This window comes from Eutrema salsugineum, unplaced genomic scaffold (assembly GCF_000478725.1).
Source record: "Eutrema salsugineum unplaced genomic scaffold, Eutsalg1_0 scaffold_4, whole genome shotgun sequence".
NCBI classification, from domain to species: domain Eukaryota; kingdom Viridiplantae; phylum Streptophyta; class Magnoliopsida; order Brassicales; family Brassicaceae; genus Eutrema; species Eutrema salsugineum.
The window spans coordinates 9,846,609-9,867,643 of NW_006256686.1; the positions used below are offsets into that span (position 1 = coordinate 9,846,609).

At 37.3% G+C, this 21,035-nt stretch overlaps 2 protein-coding genes across 2 annotated transcripts; one reads left to right on the top strand and one right to left on the bottom strand.

Annotated features, from left to right (window-relative positions):
* Window positions 1–16,042: 16,042 nt before the first annotated feature.
* On the bottom strand, window positions 16,043–17,978 carry LOC112084488. Its single transcript, XM_024153634.1, has 3 exons — window positions 17,347–17,978; window positions 16,813–17,192; window positions 16,043–16,494 (listed from the first exon to the last, which is right to left on the bottom strand). The coding sequence occupies exons 1-3, from the start codon at window positions 17,976–17,978 to the stop codon at window positions 16,043–16,045; spliced, it is 1,464 nt and encodes a 487-aa protein (XP_024009402.1).
* A 950-nt stretch (window positions 17,979–18,928) lies between these two features.
* LOC112084489 lies at window positions 18,929–20,473 on the top strand. Its single transcript, XM_024153635.1, has 4 exons — window positions 18,929–19,015; window positions 19,113–19,310; window positions 19,496–19,708; window positions 20,102–20,473. Exons 1-4 carry the CDS (start codon window positions 18,929–18,931, stop codon window positions 20,471–20,473), a joined length of 870 nt encoding a protein of 289 aa, XP_024009403.1.
* Window positions 20,474–21,035: the final 562 nt, after the last annotated feature.

A 21,035-nucleotide genomic window follows, 5' to 3' on the forward strand; every position in this document is an offset into this window, starting at 1 on the left:
AAGATTCAGCTCAATAGCCAATGGAATCCTCACCGAACATATAAATCCCCATCGAAAATCCCTTAATCCCAACAATAAAACTACTCAGACATAATGAACGAAATTAAAGACATAATATTAAGAAGTAGAATAGAAACCGAAATTGAAAAAGAAAGAACAAGGGTTCAAGAGAACAAATCTCTCTCTCCCTAAAAGCTAAAGCAAAAACAATAAGAATATGAAGTAAATATTTCGGTGGTGATAGGTTACACGATTTCTAGGGCTCCTAAGACATGTATTTATAGTGTTCAAGACCTCTCTGGACGTCACTTAGGGTTTCTCCAAATGTGGGCTTCAGAAATGTGCTTTTTGGGCTCGGAGGTTGAAAGCCGCGGTCGGAACAAGTGTGACCACGGTGGATGAGTGGTTTGCCGCGGTCGGGATGCTCCTGACCGCGGGAAAATGCTTGTTGGCCGCGGGTGAAAGTGCTGGCCAGCTGGTTTACGGGACATCTTGCTCTTCGCGTATCTTTTGATTGAACCGTTGGATTGCCAAGCTGTAAAGTGCACTGGAACGCTGATACTTCCATCTTTAAGGTCTCCAAATTTGAGCTGGATCGGACGGTGAGAAAGCCTTCAATCAGAGGTGAAATTCTGACGGTCTGACTCTGAGCTGAAATCTGGTTTTCTATCCATTTTGTTAAGCTTTTCCCTAAGTTTCCTGAAAAGAGTCTTGAAACTACAAATACTAGAAAAACGTAATAAAAGTACTTAAAAGCAATTAAAAACATAGAAAAGATATTTCAAAACGATCCATAAAAGTGGTCAAAATACGGTGTTATCAACTCCCCCAGACTTAAACCTTTGTTTGTCCTCAAACAAAGCAAAAGCCTAAACTGGTTAAGTGAAAACAAAAATAGGGAATGCACAAATCTCATAGACATGAACTCCTAAACTAGGACCAAAGATAGTGCATCAATCCACAACTTAGTCTAGAAAATTCTCACTAATGCACAAGAGATACTAGTCCACTTTTTCCGTCATACAAAACTTAAACAATTTAAATCTTGATTTCAGTCAACTAGCTCTCTACATTCATTAAGTTCAATAGTGAGTTCTCATTAAAGACATCATCCAGGGTAGACGGCGTTTGGCATTAAAGGGCTATTTAAGTGGTGGAGTTAAAGTGTTTCGGGTTACCTGAAGATCTGGAGGATGCAAGATAATATGCAAAACCGCAAGAGAGATAAGGACCTGTTGATGACCACAGTTTTCAATCACTTCTTCTTGCCAAATGTTGTTGCATAATCCTTCCTCCTTTGTTGTAAACAGCTGTTCCCCTAGACTTAGATTCTTTCCGGGAATCAGAAAACAATCTCCAAAACTCCATAAAATCGAACTCCAGTTGCCTTGGGACTTAAAATTCGACCTCTCTAGACTCTCTAAGGCTTTTATCTCCTTTCTTTTCTTATTTTCGGAATTTTTTTTTTTTTTTTAACGAAAGGAAATGCCTTTTAAAGAGAGAGACTAGAGGACGAGATTGTACCAAAATTTGAGATTTTTCTAAGGCAAGCTGAGCTTTCTCTTGTGTTGAATCCTTCTGGGTACTTTTCCGGCAAATCGCAGGTCTCTGTCCTTTGTGACTGAAAACTGCGTCGTTCCTCTTTCTCTCCAACGTTTTTGCACTTATCTGCATATAAGACAATAGAAAACAAGAGTGCATGTGGTTTGAAAGAGGATTGGTTAAGGTGGGGAACTAGCTAAAAATGAACTAGCCATTCAAGATCAACAGAGAGTGGTAAAAGGATAAAGGAGTCCTGAATGTATGATTCGTTTCCCTGGTCTAATGCTTCAATGAGAAAATTAAGTCCAAATTAAGTCCAAATAAAACAGAGCTAGTGTATCCCTTCATCTAAATCGAAATCATTCAAATTCCTCTGGGGTACTTCGTTTCAAATGTGCTTAGCTACCGCCTAGTCTAGTCCTAAATCATGAATGAGCATGTCACTAGGAACAGTCTAAAGCACACAGTCAACTATCATTGATTCATGTTCACCATTCCCTTTTAAACGTATTTTGTTTTGAAAATCGATTTTGAAAAACTTTAAAGAAAATGCAAAAAGTGTAGATAATGCAAGACTCATGAAAGAAAGGTGGTTAGAAAGGGATGAAATCCTCCCCCAGACTTAAATCACACTGTCCTCAGTGTGAAACAAGTCGAGATTGGATGAGAAAAATGCATAGATAATCGAACTGGTAAGGACAAAGAGAACTTACCTGGATCCGGGATGCTGGTGGAGATGAACCGGATTCATTCGAAGGGGTTTGGGAAGGTGATTAGGTGGTGATGAAGGTGGTGGAAGGTGATGAATGAGGTGGAGGGTGATTGGTGAGGTGGAATGGGGTGAAAGGGGTGGTTTGGGTCGGGTTTGGATCTCAACGAACAAGTGCCGCGGTCAAGGGCTGCACGACCGCGGCAATCAAGCACTTGGCCGCGGTCAGGATTACGCGACCGCGGCCGACAGTAGGTTTCCCGCGGTCAGAACACTTGCGACCGCGGGGGCTTATATCGCGGCCTCTTCCTGCTTCTCTTTGGTTCCTGCTGGGCCGAGCAGTCAGGTACCATCCTTCTTTTTGGTTTTTTCTGGTTTTTTGATTTTTTTTGGCTTTTTTTTTGTTTTATAAGAAACACCAGAAACTAAGAAAAAGAAAAAGATCAAAAGAAAAAGAAAGAAAAATTCTAAAGAAAACAATACCTAAATGGGTTGCCTCCCATTAAGCGCTTTTGTTTTAAGTCGTTTAGCTCGAATTTTGGTGTTGGACGTGACTTATTCCAATGAAGAAGACCTTGTCCTGAGACAAGTCTTTTTCGACATCTCCTTGCTTTGCTTAGCAGGTTCTTCGTCACTCCAAAATTCTTCTTCAAACTCTTCAGTTGCATAACGTTTTCCTGCTTTGCTGTTGTATGGGACAGCTTCTGTGAAGACATCTTTGTCGATATTAGCAAATGAAATCCTCCGGTTTGGCCAGTCCATTATAGCTCCGGAAGTTGCTAGAAAAGACCATCCCAGAATCACTGGATATGTTGCATCTCTCGTTTCGACAATGTAGAAGTCGACATGCACTATGCAATCTCCTATTCTCAAAGGAATTTCATGAGCTATTCCTTGAGGTGTTGCATTTAAATCATCAGCTAAGCTAATCTTTGCTCTAGTCCTGCGCAGGTGTTTGATACCAAGTCTCAAAGCAATTGCCTTGGACATCATGTTAAGACAAGCTCCAGAATCACATAGCACGTTTTTAAACATTTCTCCTCTAATAGAACAAGAGATAAGAAACTGACCTGCACCTTCTATTTTGTGAAGTGTTCGAACAGGTTTACCTTTTCTTGCATGATTGAACAAGTCTTCTATTTCAGGGATTGATTCCTTGCTCTCACAGAAGTAGTGGCCTATCATAAAGTCCTTGCAAGCTCTGGCAAACGTGATTCCTTCAGGTAGATTTCGAACCACATCATTGAATTCATCGAGCTTCTCCTTGCTGATTCTGTTGGTGTAGTGGCTGCACTCTTCCGGGTTTTTGAGGTGAATCGAATAAACAGCAGCATCAGGTGATGTTTTGGGAAAAGTCAGACGTCTGGCCCTCCCAAAGTAGGTTCGAATATCATCCTTTGTCTCCTTGCTGTACCTAAAGAAAACTTGCAAACAACCAAGATGCCATATATCATCGAAACCTGTGTAAAGAGGGATTGATTTCACAAACTTGTTGAATTCAATGAGCCTTTCTCTGGAGATTGGTGCTCTCAATTCCATCATTTTTTCTGGATTCCCTCCTTCTATGAACAGGCGATAGTCTTCATCTTCGAGGTAGTGCCCTTCATATTCATCCTCATATGCTAAGACTATGTTGCAAGGGAGTACCTCGTTTTCTTCTTGAGATGTTTTGGAGTTGATAGCATACACCGTCTGCTCCTGAAAAGGGGTTTTGACCATCCCAGCAGATGTATCAAATGAGCATTGACCTGGAGGAGTTGAAAAGGGCTGAAGGGCATCTGAAGGAGTGCTGGCCGCGGGTAGAAGCTCCACGACCGCGGGTGAAGAGGGCTTTGCCGCGGTCAGGATGCTCACGACTGCGGCTGGAAGCTTGTTGGCCGCGGTCACGCGAGTTCCGACCGCGGGAATGGGGCTCTGAGTCGTTTCTTCAGTTTCGTCTGCTCCTCTGCCATCTGAACCGATTCCTGCACCTTCTAACTCCGTCTTCTCCTCCTTTAGGCTAAGATCTTCGATGAGAAGCGTCGAACCATTCGTTTCACATCCTTGAATAAGCTTTTCGACCTTCTTTTCGATTTCGGTGAGGGTATAGACTACTTCGTCCACAGTTGAGTCTATTGTCTCTGCTTTCTCTTGAACCTTGTGTACTCCATCCCAAATATCTTCCACATAGGAATAGGTTTGGTTGTTGTGGTAGTTAATAGTCTCTTCTGCTTCACCAACTTTGATCTCTAAGGTGCGGATGCTCCAACCGGCTTTGCGAATGCGAACTTCGTGTGCTCCAACTCGTTCTTCGATTGCTTTCATCCTCTCCTGGACGGTTTCGGCACCTTCGTTTAGCTGGCTTTCGACGGTCTTGACTTGAGCTGAAAGATCTTAAAGCTTTCTCTTAAAGAGTATTGACAAGTCGTCAATTCTCTCGTCAATTTTGGATCTTGCTTGAACGTCGAGTAAGTGCGAGACTGCCAATTCTAGTAGCTCCAATCGGTGAATAGGTTTGACGTTTTCATTCTTGTGAGGCAGCCGACGAGCAGGCTGTTCAGGGTTGGCCATTTGAGGTGCGCAGGGTTCCTTCTGGGACGTTCGGTTGTCTTCGTTTTGAGTTTCTTCGTAGAGATCGCTTAGATGCTTCTCTCTGCGTCTTGTGGCTTGAGGAGTGTTATAGAAACCTTCCTCATTTTGTTTATTTCGATTTATAGGATCCATATCTTCTGAAATGGAAACAAAATAACCGAAAAATTGAAAGTTACAGAAAAGGGGGTTCTAGAGTCGATTTACTAACCTTTCTCGAGGTTTTGCAGAAAAGAAAACGCGTGCCTTCCCCGGCAACGGCGCCAAAAACTTGATGGTGGTGTTGAGTGGGTGTCAAGTTTTACCCTAATTGAAATCAATAGCCGCAAGTGCACAGCTGATCGATTGTAGTACTTAGGGATCGAATCCACAGGGAAGGAGGATCTTTTCCTGCAAAAAGCCTTTGAAAATAAGTTAAAGTAAGGAAGTCTAGAACAAAAACGGTTTAGTGGGGGTTTGGTAGTGTGTTTAAAATCTAAAAGCGAAATATTAAAAGAGAGTGCGGAAATTAAATGGCGTAATAATTAAACTTAACGAAAATAACTAAAAATGATAAAAACGGATATTCTAATGCTTAAATGAAAATGAACTAAAAAGGAAAGACAATATTGAACTAAAGCTTTAAGAAAAATCGCAGGAAATCAATGGAGAAAAGGCGTTGGGGTTCAGGGAAGTTTTCTCAGGGGTACGAACGATTCAAAACATTGCTAGAGAGGAAATTTTGATAAGATCTTAGCTTAAACTTTTCGAACTGGAGACAACTATCTCTCTCAACCCTGACCAGTAGGTTTCCACTCTGGCCCTGGAAGAGAAGAGATGCATTATGTTTAAGACTCGTCCTAATTCACAAATCGCCCATAGGTAGGTTTCCACTCCTATGTTTGTTTTGCTCTTCTAAACTAGATCTGATACCGGATGAACACTTTCGCGTCACCAAGCATCTGGATCAGATTGTAGTTCATGATGCTACCCTCATGCAGTAAAAACGAATTCAGAAGAAAAAGTTCTAAGATTCAGCTCAATAGCCAATGGAATCCTCACCGAACATATAAATCCCCATCGAAAATCCCTTAATCCCAACAATAAAACTACTCAGACATAATGAACGAAATTAAAGACATAATATTAAGAAGTAGAATAGAAACCGAAATTGAAAAAGAAAGAACAAGGGTTCAAGAGAACAAATCTCTCTCTCCCTAAAAGCTAAAGCAAAAACAATAAGAATATGAAGTAAATATTTCGGTGGTGATAGGTTACACGATTTCTAGGGCTCCTAAGACATGTATTTATAGTGTTCAAGACCTCTCTGGACGTCACTTAGGGTTTCTCCAAATGTGGGCTTCAGAAATGTGCTTTTTGGGCTCGGAGGTTGAAAGCCGCGGTCGGAACAAGTGTGACCACGGTGGATGAGTGGTTTGCCGCGGTCGGGATGCTCCTGACCGCGGGAAAATGCTTGTTGGCCGCGGGTGAAAGTGCTGGCCAGCTGGTTTACGGGACATCTTGCTCTTCGCGTATCTTTTGATTGAACCGTTGGATTGCCAAGCTGTAAAGTGCACTGGAACGCTGATACTTCCATCTTTAAGGTCTCCAAATTTGAGCTGGATCGGACGGTGAGAAAGCCTTCAATCAGAGGTGAAATTCTGACGGTCTGACTCTGAGCTGAAATCTGGTTTTCTATCCATTTTGTTTAGCTTTTCCATAAGGTTCCTGAAAAGAGTCTTGAAACTACAAATACTAGAAAAACGTAATAAAAGTACTTAAAAGCAATTAAAAACATAGAAAAAGTATTTCAAAACGATCCATAAAAGTGGTCAAAATACGGTGTTATCAGAGACAGAGCAGCCGCGGCCGGAGCTATCGTTGTTCTTTCGTTGTAAATAAAAAAATAAATAATAAATAAAATAACAAATATCGTTGTAAATAATAAAAAATTATTAAAAAAAAAAAATAAAAAAAATCGTTGTAAATTAACGACAATTTATCTAATTTACAACGAATTTACGACGAAATTCGATTTACGTCGATCGGTTTACAACAATTTGAATTTTGACGTAAAATCGATACAAACTCTCATTTACAACGAATTCACAACGAATACCGTCGTTGTAAATGACGTGTTTTCTTATAATGATTGTTAATTAGACTTTATATCTATTAGCTTATTTTTTAGGCCAAAAGATAATGTTGATCTTTTGTGTTAATTTTAAATACAAGAAAACAAATCTACTTTTTTTTTTGGTGAATAGAAAACAAATCTACTTTTAAAGTATATTGTTGTGTTTGAATTGGTCAAACAAAAATATTTTTTTCTATTTATTCTCATGGTCAAATAAGTGAAATTGATTATCTATTAGCATTTGATGCATGATGATAATGGCTCTATTATGACATGATTTTCAGTTTTATTTTGAGGCTATAAAACCATATCTTTGTCTTCTCATTCTATACTTAGAAACACACATAAAAAAAATACATCAATCTCTCTCTCTTCTTCTTCTTTTTTTCTTTTTTATAGAGTCTGAGAATACAACACAGAAATAGAGTTCATCAGATTATGTGCTTGAGTAATGCAAGACAGTCCACTTGTAGTTGTGTCATGCGATTGGGAACGCCATGCAACCGTCACACTACGGGACGTTTACATAACTAAGGAAAAGTATTTGTCTAAACTCTGCAAATCTCTTTCTTAATTCATGTTTTGGTATTATCGTTTTTACGAGCGTATATATATATATATATATATATATGAAAATAGATGAACTCTCTTCATAGTTTGCCATATCAATATTTAAAAAGCTGACACATGTCCTTTCATATAATTATTAACTCATAAATTTTAAAATAAAAGTCAAAAACTAATTAATACCATTAATTTTAACATAACTTTTCTTTTTAATGTTTATCTCATATATATATTTATGTTTATAATTATTAAGTTACATTAAAATTAAAGCTTTCCACATTTTTAATTAAAATAAATAAACAACATTTCTAACCTTTTGGTATTCGTCTAAGACCTTTTAACTTAATATTTTTTTTTCCGACTTATCCTCATCATGAACATTTTTTCGAAGCTTGTTCTATGAAAGAATGTAAAGATGTAGTGTTCTCTTCATTCAAAGATTTTGTGGTTTTTATGAGTCAACTATGATATTATTATAACTGCATTTCATTGTAAAACATGAAGTATAAGGTAGTTCTTACAGAATCATAGCAATTGTGCATGTCATAAATATGAGAACATTAAAAATCGGAAGTAATTATATGTTTTCAAGCAATTTAACCCAAAACAATTGTGGCTTTTACCTACGTTTTTTTACGCATATCATATTTATGATTTCTAGAATAATAGAATATTTTCTACCTACCCTACTTCCAATCCTAAAAAAAAAGTTATTTGTTTGATAAAGATTTTGCTTTAAAAGAAAAACTAATACCAAACAATCAAGCAAATTACCATATTCTTATAATTAACTATATATATAATATTATTATTTGAGGCATTTTTTCAAAGTGTAATGTCTGAAAAAGACATTTTTGTAAATGGGGCACTTATCTTACTTTGCTCCCATTTTTTGATTTTTTTCCTTCTTTTTTTTATCTTTTATTTAACTACAGAAAAATATTAAAACGTACGAGACCCACTTAAATTCACTCATCATCTTTCACACACTAAATCGCATTGAACCTACCTTAATTCATCAGCTTCTACACACTAAATCGCACGGAGATTCACCTATATATATGTAACTATATAGATACACATGTATATAGTTACATTCATCTATACTCTATGTATGTAGATATTAATATATATACATATATACATATATATATATTTGTCTTCACGTGTACGCTACTATATGGATATATATATGTATACATAAATATATTTGCATATATATATCCATATATTTGTATCCACGTGGACACTATTATATGGATACGTATGTGTTTATCACTAAACGACAAAAGAATTTAAGTTAAAAAAATATAAATTAGAGAACAATTCTTGGGTTCACCCCTAGGAGTGAACCTCTTTATTCACCCCCTTCTATTATAACAAATCAAAATATGCCACTTAAGATTTAAAGTGAATTAAAAAATAAAAAATATAAAGAAAATAAAAAACAAATTAATAATAAAAAATCACCTTTTTAATTTTTAAATATTAAACTATAATTTTAATACTCTAAACCATAATATATAAATTAAAAATATAAAAATAAAAACTAAACCCTAACCAGATATTTAAATTTTCTTTTTAAAAATTAAAATAAAAACTAAACCCTAAACCCTAAACCCAAATATTAAATTTTAAAAGAAATTAAAAATAAAAATAAATCCTAAACCCTAATCCCTAAACCCAAACATTAATTTCAATAATAAAAAATAAACATTATTTTTTAAACCCTAATTCCAAATATATATTATTTTAATTTTTTTTTTTAAAATTAATATTTGAATTTAGGGTTTAGGGTTTAGGGTTTAGGGTTTAGGGTTTAGTTTTTATTTTAAATTTTTTTAATTTTTAAATATTTGGATTTAAGATTTAGAGTTTAGTATTTATTGTTTATTCTTTTTTAATATATATAATTTATATATTAGTGATTAAATTTAGTTTTTTATTTTTTAATTAAAAATATAGGATGCATCGAGAAAAAAAAAAGAAAGAAGAAAAAAGACTAATAAAAATCTAGGCAGTATCGTGAAGGAGAGGAAAAAAAAGAAGAAGGAAGAAATTATTTTTGTAATTGGCAAATTTTGAATTGTGGATCCCAGTTGTTTTTTAATTAATTTTTATTTTAATTAAATGAATTAGATGTCTTCATTTGATTGGATGAAAAAATAAGGAGGTGAATATAGAGGTTCACCCCTAGGGGTGAATCCAAGAATTGTTCTAAAATGGGTATCAAATTATTAAGAAAAAATAGTGTCACAATAATTATTCGATTATTTTTTAATAATAGATAAATAACAACAAATAATTATTGGGATGTGTGATATTAATATAATATTAAATGAAGAAAGAATATAGATAAGTAATTGTGTGTTAATGAAAGTGTTTTTTTGGTCATTTTCAGTGCCCAAATAGTAAAAAATTGTTTTTTTTTAATAAAAACTCAAAAGTGTCTGTTTTAAATATTATAACTCAAAAGTATCCCACATAGTAACACACTCATATGTATATATCAACATAAACATATTTTTAAAAATATTATGTGAAACAAAATCCGCACATATATGCGGATACAAGCCGGAAAAGATTTGTCTCGACTCTGCAGATCTCCTTCTTAATTCTTGTTTTGGTATCATCTTTATATCATGTTTATCAATTTTTTATGTTATTTTCTTTACAAATGATCAGTTGTCCATGTTGTAGAAATTGCGTTTCTACACAGACAACCCACACACAACATAGTAACCCCAAAAGCTATATTCACATAATTCATTAAACGTAACAAATGTTTGGTTTGCTATAACATTTGCTTCCACAAAGTCTCGACTCTCAAACGTAGTCGATGGAGCAAGTTTTGTTATGTGAATCATCCGTCATTTGGCCCATAATATTTGAAAAAACTATTTTCTAGAAATGAACATGCGGTTTACGTTTATTTAATTTGTTCTTAATTATATTTTCATTTACCCTAATTTGTAAGTTTTCTAGTTTGTAATAATGATTAAGAACTTAAGAACTCAAGGTTTAAGAATAACTCTCTTATTACTTTAGAAAACTAACTCAAAAACTAAAGCTCTCAATCTCTATTAAGTTATATCACAAGTTGATATCTCCTTATATAGAGAAGGGATTATATAACTCTTAATTCCTATAGAAATACAAATTTCCTTTTTCTTAGATAACTCCTAAGAATATTTCCTATTCCTAATATCTTGCAAGTCAAGATAACTTCAAGCTTAATCCAACAATCTCCCCTTTAAACTTGAAGTCTTTTTTTGTCACTTTTTGAACACCAATAAGATCCCTCATTTCTTTGAACTTAATCCTTCCAAGTGCTTTAGTCAGAATGTCTGCTTTCTGTTCTGTTCTGGGGATATGCTCAACCCCAATATGTCCACTTTCAACACATTCTCTTATGAAATGATAACGCCTTTGTATGTGCTTACTTCGTCCATGGAAAACTGGGTTCTTGGTTTGGGCAATTGCCGACTGGTTATCTATATGAATGATGACCCTTTCACTTGGCGTACCAGTGACCTCGCACAACAAGTCCTCTAACCATATAACTTGTCGTGCAGCTTCTGTTCCTGCCATGAACTCGGCTTCGCATGATGACAACGCTACTGTTTCTTGTTTCTGAGAACACCATGTTATAGGGCTGTCTCCAAGATAAAATATGTGTCCAGAGGTGCTCTTTCCATCATCTGGGTCCACATTATGACTATTATCGCTGTAGCCAAGTAACTTTGGTATCTTCATACTTGGATTCTTAAAGACAAGGCCAAGCGATGTAGTACCTTGTAGATACCGCAAGCAATGTTTCATTGCAGCTCCATGTGACTCCCTTGGACTCTGCATGTAACGACTTAGGACACCTACGCAGTACGACATATCCGGCCTTGTGTGCAGCAAATATCTTAGGCAGCCCACATTCTTTCGATACTTTGTTGCATCGACTTCTTTCTCGCTTTCTGTCTTAGACAACTTAACCAAAGTTCCATCGGTGTATGCGTCAAGTCGCAGTTTTTCATCCCTGCTTCTTCTAATATCACTACAAGAAAACAGTTAATTGGCGACGACATTTAGCGACTGATTTGGCAGTTGCTAACAGTTACGACTAATTGGCGACTGATTTGCCTCCAATTTACGTCTCATAAAATACAGTCGGCAATTAGTCGCTAATTAGCGACTACGTAAAACAGTCGTAACTTGGCCAGTATATAATGATTAATTTAACGACTAATTTACGGTAGTCGGGAATTGGCGACTACTTTTTACCACTACATTTCGGCCCAAAATAAAAAAAAATGTAAACAAACCCATTAGCCCAAATAACAACCCTTACACTCGAGAACCCTAAGCACATAGACAAAATTCCCAAAATCCCTTTGACGAAACCCTAATTCCCTTTCTTCTCCCAACCCAGATATCTCACCAAAAATCCCCAAATCCCCGACAAACACTTTCGTTCTTCAACGATTAGAGGATGGGTGGTCGTGGTGGAAGGAAGAGAGGACGAGGCAGAGGAGGTGTGGCACCGTCGCAAGCCAGATCGTCGTCGCCTCTGCCAGGTCGTTACGACTTCACGCCCTCGCCATCGCCGCCGGTTGTCCCCACGCAGCAACCATCAGTATCCGTGAGGGATTATCCACCACCGGCGCAGTTGTTCCCGAACTCGCAGAATCCACATCGAGGACCAGAGTCTCGATCTCATGAGCAACCATCTCCACGCGGTCAACAGCAACCATCTCCACGCGGTCAACAACAACCTGTCTCTCAACAACAACACGAGCAAGCTTCTGACGCTCAAAGTGTATTTCCGGAAGAAGAAGAAGAAGCTCTATTCCCAGTGAATCTCGCGGAAGACCAGCAACGAATTCTCAATGCCTTGCTCACTCAGCCTGGCAGGAAAGCATACACCACAGTCCTCTCTCCCATAAAGAAGCCAAACACAACATGGTATGATTTCAAGTAATCTAACTGCATAGTTTAGGGTTTTTTTGGCTAGAATTTGTATGATTGTTTAGAGTTGTTAGGGTACTTGGCTTAGAATTGTTATGATTTTTTAGAGTTGTTATGGTACTTGGCTTAGAATTGTTAGAATTGTTATGGTACTTAGCTTAGATTTATGGACTGTTTATTTGCTTATCTTAGTATTGGGTTTAGGATTGTAACTGTTTCTTTGCTTTATTGTGTGCTTGCAGGTTTGGGCGTGACAAGTCTTCCCTTACTCGGAAGATAACAAAAAATTTATGTAACAAGTTCGATGGCCCATTTTATAGCTGGACATGTGTGCCTCGGGAGAGACAGGAAAGATTCTTTGTTGAATTCGCGGTAAGGTTCTCTATCCATATTCTCCTTTTTTGTGTTGATACATATGAGCCATTTGTTTTTTATTGCTCACTAACATCATCTTCTCTATTTTTTTGGTAGAAAACCCACACCTGGGATCCTTTATTAACCGGTGTGGTTCAAGAAAGGTTTGAGAGAGTATGTCTCCTCCGGATGAAAGACATGGTCAGCAAGGTTAGGGCTTCTCGAGAACAACCAAACTGGATTGGAGATACTCTTTGGAAACAAATGACAGAGTATTGGGACACTGAAGAAGCCAAAGAGAAGAGTTCCACCACATCAGCTGCTCGGATGTCTAAGCGTAATGGACTTGGTCCTCATGTTCACTTCTCAGGGCAGAAGTCATGCCTCCAAATCCAACAAGAAATGGTAAGTATATCAATTTCTAACTTTCTCATAAGTTATATATCATCTTTAGTCAGATGGGAACTAACTCTTTCTTTATATTGTTATCATTTCAGGAAGAAGAGTTGGGAAGACCGGTGAGTCTTGGTGAAGTTTTTATCAAGGTTCATACAAAACGAGATGGAACGTTTGTAGACCGAAAGTCCAAGAATGTGGCTGAGGCTTATAGGAAGAACCTGGATTCCAAGTTGGCTGGCCTCGGGATAGACTCAGAGACTTCAGATGGTACTTCACCATCGTTGGGGCTAACCATAGAAGAGGAGAATGAGATTTTTCTTCAGGTAAAGTCTTCGTTTTTTATTTTTGATGTGTTCTTTTATATTATGCTTTGCTTCTATAGATTTCAAGTTGTTACTTTGTTTGATGCTTTGATGTTAAAATATATGCATTGATGCTTTGATCCTTATTTTGTTTTTGCAGTCGACTTTCATAAATGAGCGAGGAATTCCTTATAGAATTGGAAGTCTTTCAGAGACACATGTCAATGGAAAGAGGAAATGCCCAGGAAGCTCTTCAACATACAAGGGATTGGAAAAGCAGCTACAAGAAGCTCATCGCAAAATAGAAGAACAAGCGGCTGAGAACTCCAAGCGTGAAGCAGAGCAACAAGCCAAGCTGGACAAGTTATCTATGGTGGAAAAGTATTTGACTGAAACTGATCCAAAGTTCATGGATTTTTTGGCTGCAAATCAAACTCTTCCAAGTGATCCAACTCACTCTTAAGGTTTTTCTACGTCTCTTTTTTTAAGTATCTCGGCTCTTAAGACTCTTTTGAACTTATCTCAATGGTTAAGTATGTAACCATTTGATCTTTGTTTAGTAACTTTTGGAACAATGGTTTTATGTCTTTTTAAAAAATAATGGTATTATGTAATATAATGACTTTTTGCATTTTACATTTGAATATTTTTTTGCTGTAAAATTGTTATTTAAAATGTAGAATGGATTCAAATTATGAGATTTGGAGGAATCTAATCGTAAAACTAGATTTTGTTTTCATTTATTGAAGCCGTCGCAATGCAGTCGTAAATCAGTCGGAATACAGTCATAAATACGTCTCAAAACAGTCGTTAAATTGCACCAAATATCATTCAATTATCGAACCATATGGTCGCCATTCAGTCGCAAATACGTCGCAAAAACAGTCGTCAATCAGTCGCTAAGGTAACGACTGCTTTGCGACTGATTAACTTCGTCAACATTTAGTCGTTATTCAGTCGGTATTTGGCGACTGATAAGCGACTAATTAATTTAGCGACTCAATATTAGCGACTGATGCTATTAGTCGGAACTTGGACGTAAATTTAGTGTTAGCGACTAATTAGCAACTGTATATGAGGTTGCTAAATCTCTGTTTTCTTGTAGTGTATCTTTAAAGCATACCTGTTTTGACATAAAGTTATTCCTTCATCATATTGGCAAACCTCAATTCCAAGATAATACGTCAATTTTCCAAGGTCGCTCATATCAAACTTTGAAGACATCTCGGCTTTAAACTTGTTAATGACGTCTCTGCTTGATCCTGTAATGAAGAGATCATCCACATATACAGTTACCACCAAGAGGTCTTTACCAAGTTCTTTTCGGTACACAGAAGGCTCCTTTGAACACTTTGTAAACCTTAATTCCACCAGTATCTGGTTTAACTTATTGTTCCATGTACTTGGTGTCTGTCTTAATCCATACAAAGCCTTATGCAACTTGTAGACCTTGTCTTCTTCTCCTCTTTTCTCATAACCCTCTGGTTGAGCTACATACACAGTCTCCTTTAATTCTCCATGAAGAAAGGCTGTTTTAACATCTAAATGATGTATCTCCCATCTGTTTGAAGCTGCCAGATTGATGAGGAGTCGTATTGTTTCTAGCCGCGCTACTGGTGCAAAAACTTCCTCAAATTCAACACCATACTGTTGTATGTAACCCTTTGCAACCAATCGAGCCTTGTGTTTATTAACACTTCCATCAGAATTACGCTTAAGCTTAAATACCCACTTCAAACCTATGGGCTTTACTCCAACCGGTAGATCAACAAGGGTCCAAGTTTGGTTCTTCTCGATCGAATGGAGCTCATCCTCACACGCAAGTCTCCATTCTTTTCTTTGGCCTCTCTGAAATTCGCAGGTTCATCGTTTAAGCACATGAGCAACTCTTCTCCTTCCTTTTCTGCAAGCAAGACATAGTTTTCTACCAAGTATTTTGGTTTTACAGATGGTCTTGTTGATCTTCGAAGACCTGGTACTGCTGTAGATATCTCATCATCTTAAACCTCTGTACCTTGCTCATATGAGGTAATTGATGTATCAATATCACCTTCTGTGTGATTTTCATCAGACTCTGTTTCTTCCTCTGCATCGTTCTCATACTCGTTTTGATGCTCTGTTTCTGCTTCTTCTTCAATTGATATTTGAATACCGCGATTGCTAAATTCTCCAAACGAGATTTTGAAGCTCCCATGCATCCTGTCTTTCTTTTGGATTTATCGAGCTCCAATTCCATCCCTTTGTCTCGTCGAAGATTACATCTCGGCTCACTACTATCTTGCGAGCTTGGGGATCGAGTAATCGATACGCCTTTGACTCAGGCTCTGTTCCGAGATGCACAAGCATGTGAGACCTGTCATCGAGCTTCTTTAACATTGGTTTCTCCACTTTTGCGTATGCAATGCACCCGAATACCTTAAGATGACATATATTCGGTTTTCTATTCCGGTAAAGCTCGTATGGTGTCTAGTCCTTCAGTGCTCGTGTCGCCACTCGATTCAACAGATATGTGCTATGTCTTATAGCTTATCCCCAAAGATAATTTGGTAATCGCATGTCTTTCATGATACTTCTGGCCATCCCCATCAAAGTCATGTTTTGTCTCTCTACGACCCCATTCTGTTGGGGCGTGTAAGGTGCAGTGAGATGTCGTTTTATCCCCGAGGCATCACAGAAAGAGTTAAACTCGCTTGATGTAAATTCTCCTCCCCTGTCCATTCTAAACGTTTGAATGTTTTCTCCTGCTTCTGTCTCGACAAGGGATTTGAACCTTTTGAACTTTGAAAACGCATCACCCTTTTCCTTGAGAAGAATCGTCCACATGTATCTGGTGAAGTCGTCAATAAGCACAAATATGTACCTATTCCTGGCTAAGGTAGTTTGTGTTATGGGACCGCAGAGATCACCATGTACCAGTTCGAGGGCCTTACTTGCTCGATATGACGTTGCTTGTGGGAACACCTTTCTTGCGTGTTTTCCTAAGAGACAAGAACCACATAACTCCTTTTCGAAATTCACCTTAGAAATTCCTTAATCCAGCTCTTGATTCACCATATTTTTGATTGTTTCGTAGTTTATGTGTCCTAGTCTCGAGTGCCATCTCTTTGACTCACTCATAGTCGACAAGTGCAGGCACTGTTGATCTCTGATTCCCATACGAACCTTGTATAGTCTGTTCTTCGACCGACTTGATTTGGCAATCAGTTTTCCACTCGCATCATGCATTGTCAAGCAGTCTCCTCTCATTCTTATGTTGCACCCTGATTATGTGGCTTGTCCGAGACTTATGATATTACTTTTCAAATCTGGAATAAAGTAGACATCTGTCATTTTCCTTGGCTCTCCATTCATATCAGTGAATGAGATGGATCTTTTTCCCTTTATATCGATCCGAGAATCATCATCGAAGTGCACCTTTCCTGTCATTGTCTCATCAATATCTGAGAAGTATCTTTGGTCACCTGTTGTGTGATTGCTGACTCCATTGTCAAGGTACCACAAATCATCTTCTCCTGAGTTTGTCTCATATTCGCTTGGTGTGCAGTTTTTCTCGTTGAGGTAAACAACCTCGTGCATCAATAATTCATCTGCACTTTGTGTTTCACTATTGTTGCTCTCTTGTGCCTTCTTGTAGTTTGAGTAACCGGTCGGGACAATCTGAGGCGTAGTGGCCGATCTTGTCGCAACGATAACACATTATCTGCGATGTATCTCTCCATTGATTTGATCGACCACGACCTCTGCCTCTTCTACCTCTGCGACATCTTCCTCTCCAGTTGTTGTTGTACTCGCGGTTAGGTTTCCCTGCTTGATCCTATGTATTTGCGTACATCATTTTGTTTGCATCTTCTTGTGTTTCCTCTTCTTCAGATATCCTTTCTTCATACGCCTTTAGTCGCCCCACGATGTCTTCGAAACTAGTGACATTCAGGTCCAACACTTGTTCAAGGGAGGCGACGATGTGGATGTATTTTTTCCGAGGCAAACTTTTAAGAAACTTCTTCACTAACTTTGATTCTTCAACGTTTACTCCGAGTGCAGCTGATTTTGACGAGATTTCAGATAATTTTCCAGAGAATTCGTCTATTGTTTCTGTGTCTTTCATCTGTAATCGGTCAAATTCAGCCATCAGAGTCTGTAGACGAGCCTCTTTGAATCTTTCAGCACCCACATACCTTGTCCGTATTGCTTCCCATACTTGCTTTGCTGTGCTTAACTCGCCGACAGTAAGAACCAGTGATTCGGGTATGGATTGGAATAATAACGCCATTGCAATGATGTTCTTCTCTTCATCTGTTGATCCTGTCTCTATTGTTTCCCAGACTTTGTGGACTTTGAGACAAACTCGCATCCACACAATCCAAACGGTGTAGTTAGTTGAATTGAACATAGGACATTGGATTGAAGAGGAAGGACTCCCTCCTTCTTTAGGTTTTTCGGTTGCTGGCACTAAATCTCCCATATCGATGTATTGTAAAAGCTCTGATACCAAATCTAGTTTGTAATAATGATTAAGAACTTAAGAACTCAAGGTTTAAGAATAACTCTCTTATTGCTTTAGAAAACTAACTCAAAAACTAAAGCTCTCAATCTCATAAGTTGATATCTCCTTATATAGAGAAGGGATTAGATAACTCCTAATTCCTATAGAAATACAAATTTCCTTTTTCTTAGATAACTCTTAATAATATTTCTTATTCCTACTATCTTGCAAGTCAAGATAACTTCAAGCTTAATCCAACAAGTTTGTTATCCTCAAACTAAGTCTTGAACTCTCAAACTAAATCTGTCATCATTTCATAATAGACTTATTCAGATATATATGTTTCTACCAGATCTTTTGGTGAATAAAACAAATTTCGTTTAGTGGAAAACAATAGAAACAGTTTTGCAATTACGTTCTTTTTGCAACATGTAACGAAGGATAAAAATATATTATATTATAAGATTTTTTTGACAAAAGTTGTAGTTTTGATAGATTGGGTCCTTTTGGTAATATCAAGGCTTGAGAGTACGTTGTTACAATAATCCTTTCATAAAAAACTAGTCTTTGGTTATTCTGTTAGAGTTAGACCCGATTAGAAACAGATTGATTCGTTTGGCTGACATTGTATGAACATACTATTTAGGTTTCAACAAAAATACAAAAAAGTATATATATTTTGGAGTTCTTGCATCTTTAATTTTCCGTTATTAGTCCGTTATTAGTAAAATACAAAATATATATCAGAATTTGCTTCACTTGCATCCTGATCGTATCGGAGGAGCCACTTGGTAAGCTTACAATTCCATTGTCATCATGTTTGCTTTAAGTGTTTGCTTATACTTTAAGTTTTCCTTACTAACTACTCTGTAATATGTTATAGGTTTAGACATGAAAACACAGGGAAGATAACTAAACAGATTTTGAAGATGATGAAGTCTTATCTCCCACGATCATATCCCACTTACCGTAGCCTTCCAATTGCTGTGAAAAACCAATGGTTCAGAGCATTTGCGGTGAGTTCTCTACATTCATTATTAATTGTATTAGCTGGTTCAGTCTGGTTGATCAATTGTGCAGTGAGTTATCTACAACTTTGTTTACATTTTGCAGCAAGAGTTTAACTGGGATCCATCCATCACCGAAACAGTGAGATCAGCGTATGACCTTCAGGCCGATGCATCATTTCGGTCCAACTTGCATGAGTGGAAGAAGACTCTGAAGAAGAAAGGTCCCAACAATGCACCAGATTGGATGAAGTCTCGGATGTCTCTCTTTGGAGGTTACCTGAAGATGTGGGCCTCATCACAAGTGAAAAAAACCTCTGCCAAGAACTCCAAGAAATGGACTAGGCCAGGCCATACACAACAATGGAGCTAAAACATTGGAAAGGCGATGGGATGAGCTGGTAAATCACTCTACTTTCATTTTTTTCATTATCGGTTTATTGCATTTCTATGTTTCACTCTTTTCATTGTTTTTTTTTTAATTTTCAGACGGTAGAAGGAAATGGAGTAGAGCCGGACATGCTGACATTTATTGAGGATGTCCACACCTGTAAGAAGACAAAGACCATACCTGATAACAAAGCTAGACAGATCGTGAATGAGTCTAAGGCAAGGCTGGAGGAGATTGCTACGCAGAGACAAACTCAAGGAGAAGGCTCACAAATCCTTACACAAGCCGAGATAAATGCAGTCGTACTTGAGGTATATGTTATCATTATATGCCTCATTACTTAGTTAAAATGTTGTCATTATAGTCTCATTTTAGTACTCGTGAATTATTTTGTATCATTTCATGTCTCGGCTCATGTGTCATGTTGGTAGAACTGATTGAAGTCGTAATTTTTTTTTTCATTTGGACATTGTCATAGCTAATTTGGTTACTTGAAAAAGTCTACTTGTTCATATCATGCCTCTTTAACACAACATTTCATGTCTCCTTTGATTAATTCTTTCCATGTCTGTTTCGTGTAATGTAAGGAAACAGATTTTGATGACTTGTTGTTTACATTTGTCTCGGTGATGTCTCTGTTATTACATTGTTTGTTTTAGAATTTATCTAACACCATTTCCTCACAATCCTTTTTTCATTTCCAGCAAATTCCCAATTTCAGAGGTCGGCGGTTTGGGATTGGTACGATGGTTGATGGCAAAGGCTTATCTTCCACAAAGGCTACTCAGAATCAGACACAAGAATCATTAGAAGAGGTGATAAAGACTATGAAGAAATCTGAAGCTGAGAAAGATGCACACATTAAGTATCTAATGGAATGCAACAAGCTTCTTCTTAGCAAGTTTCCTGATCTGGTTCCTCCATCAGCTCCAGTAGAGGATCAAATGGGCGAGGAGGAGGACGCAGATGCTGAAGAGGCCGAGGCAGATGCTGAGGACGCCGAGACACATGATGAGGATGCCGATGAAGACAAGTCAGAGGAAGACAATGCTGAAGATGATGAGACGCAGGAGTAGGAGTTTGCAGGAAGACAAGGCTGAAGATGTGGTGGTTGGTGTTTGTGTTATAATGCCTATGTGTTTTTTTTTTTGTGTTCTAAAAAAGTTTGAAGGATGGTTTTTGGTGTATGATAAATGTGCTCTAGTAAAAAAAACATGGAATGTTATCTTCTTAAACATTGTGGTTATATGTGATTTGAACTTTTATTATGCTTTTAATTTCTCCAATTTCATCTCATTTATGATTTCACATAATTTCATCATAATGGTTTTGTAGGTAATCTGTTTGTAAATTCGTAGGTTTTTATTAAAAATGGTAGGAAATTCTCATAGGAAAATGGCAGGAAGATAGCCGTAGATTTTTAGTATGTTAGTTTTGTCAGAAAATGGAAGGAAATATCCGTAGTATAAAGGTAGGTAAATTATCGTAGGAAAAATATTCGTAGCAAACTGGTAGAAATTTCGTAAAGATTTAGAAATTTCGTAAAGATTTACCTACAAAATTTCTACGTAATTGTGCGTAGGTAATTTCCTACGGTATTTTTCGTAGAAAATTTTCTACAATTTTCCTACTAATTAT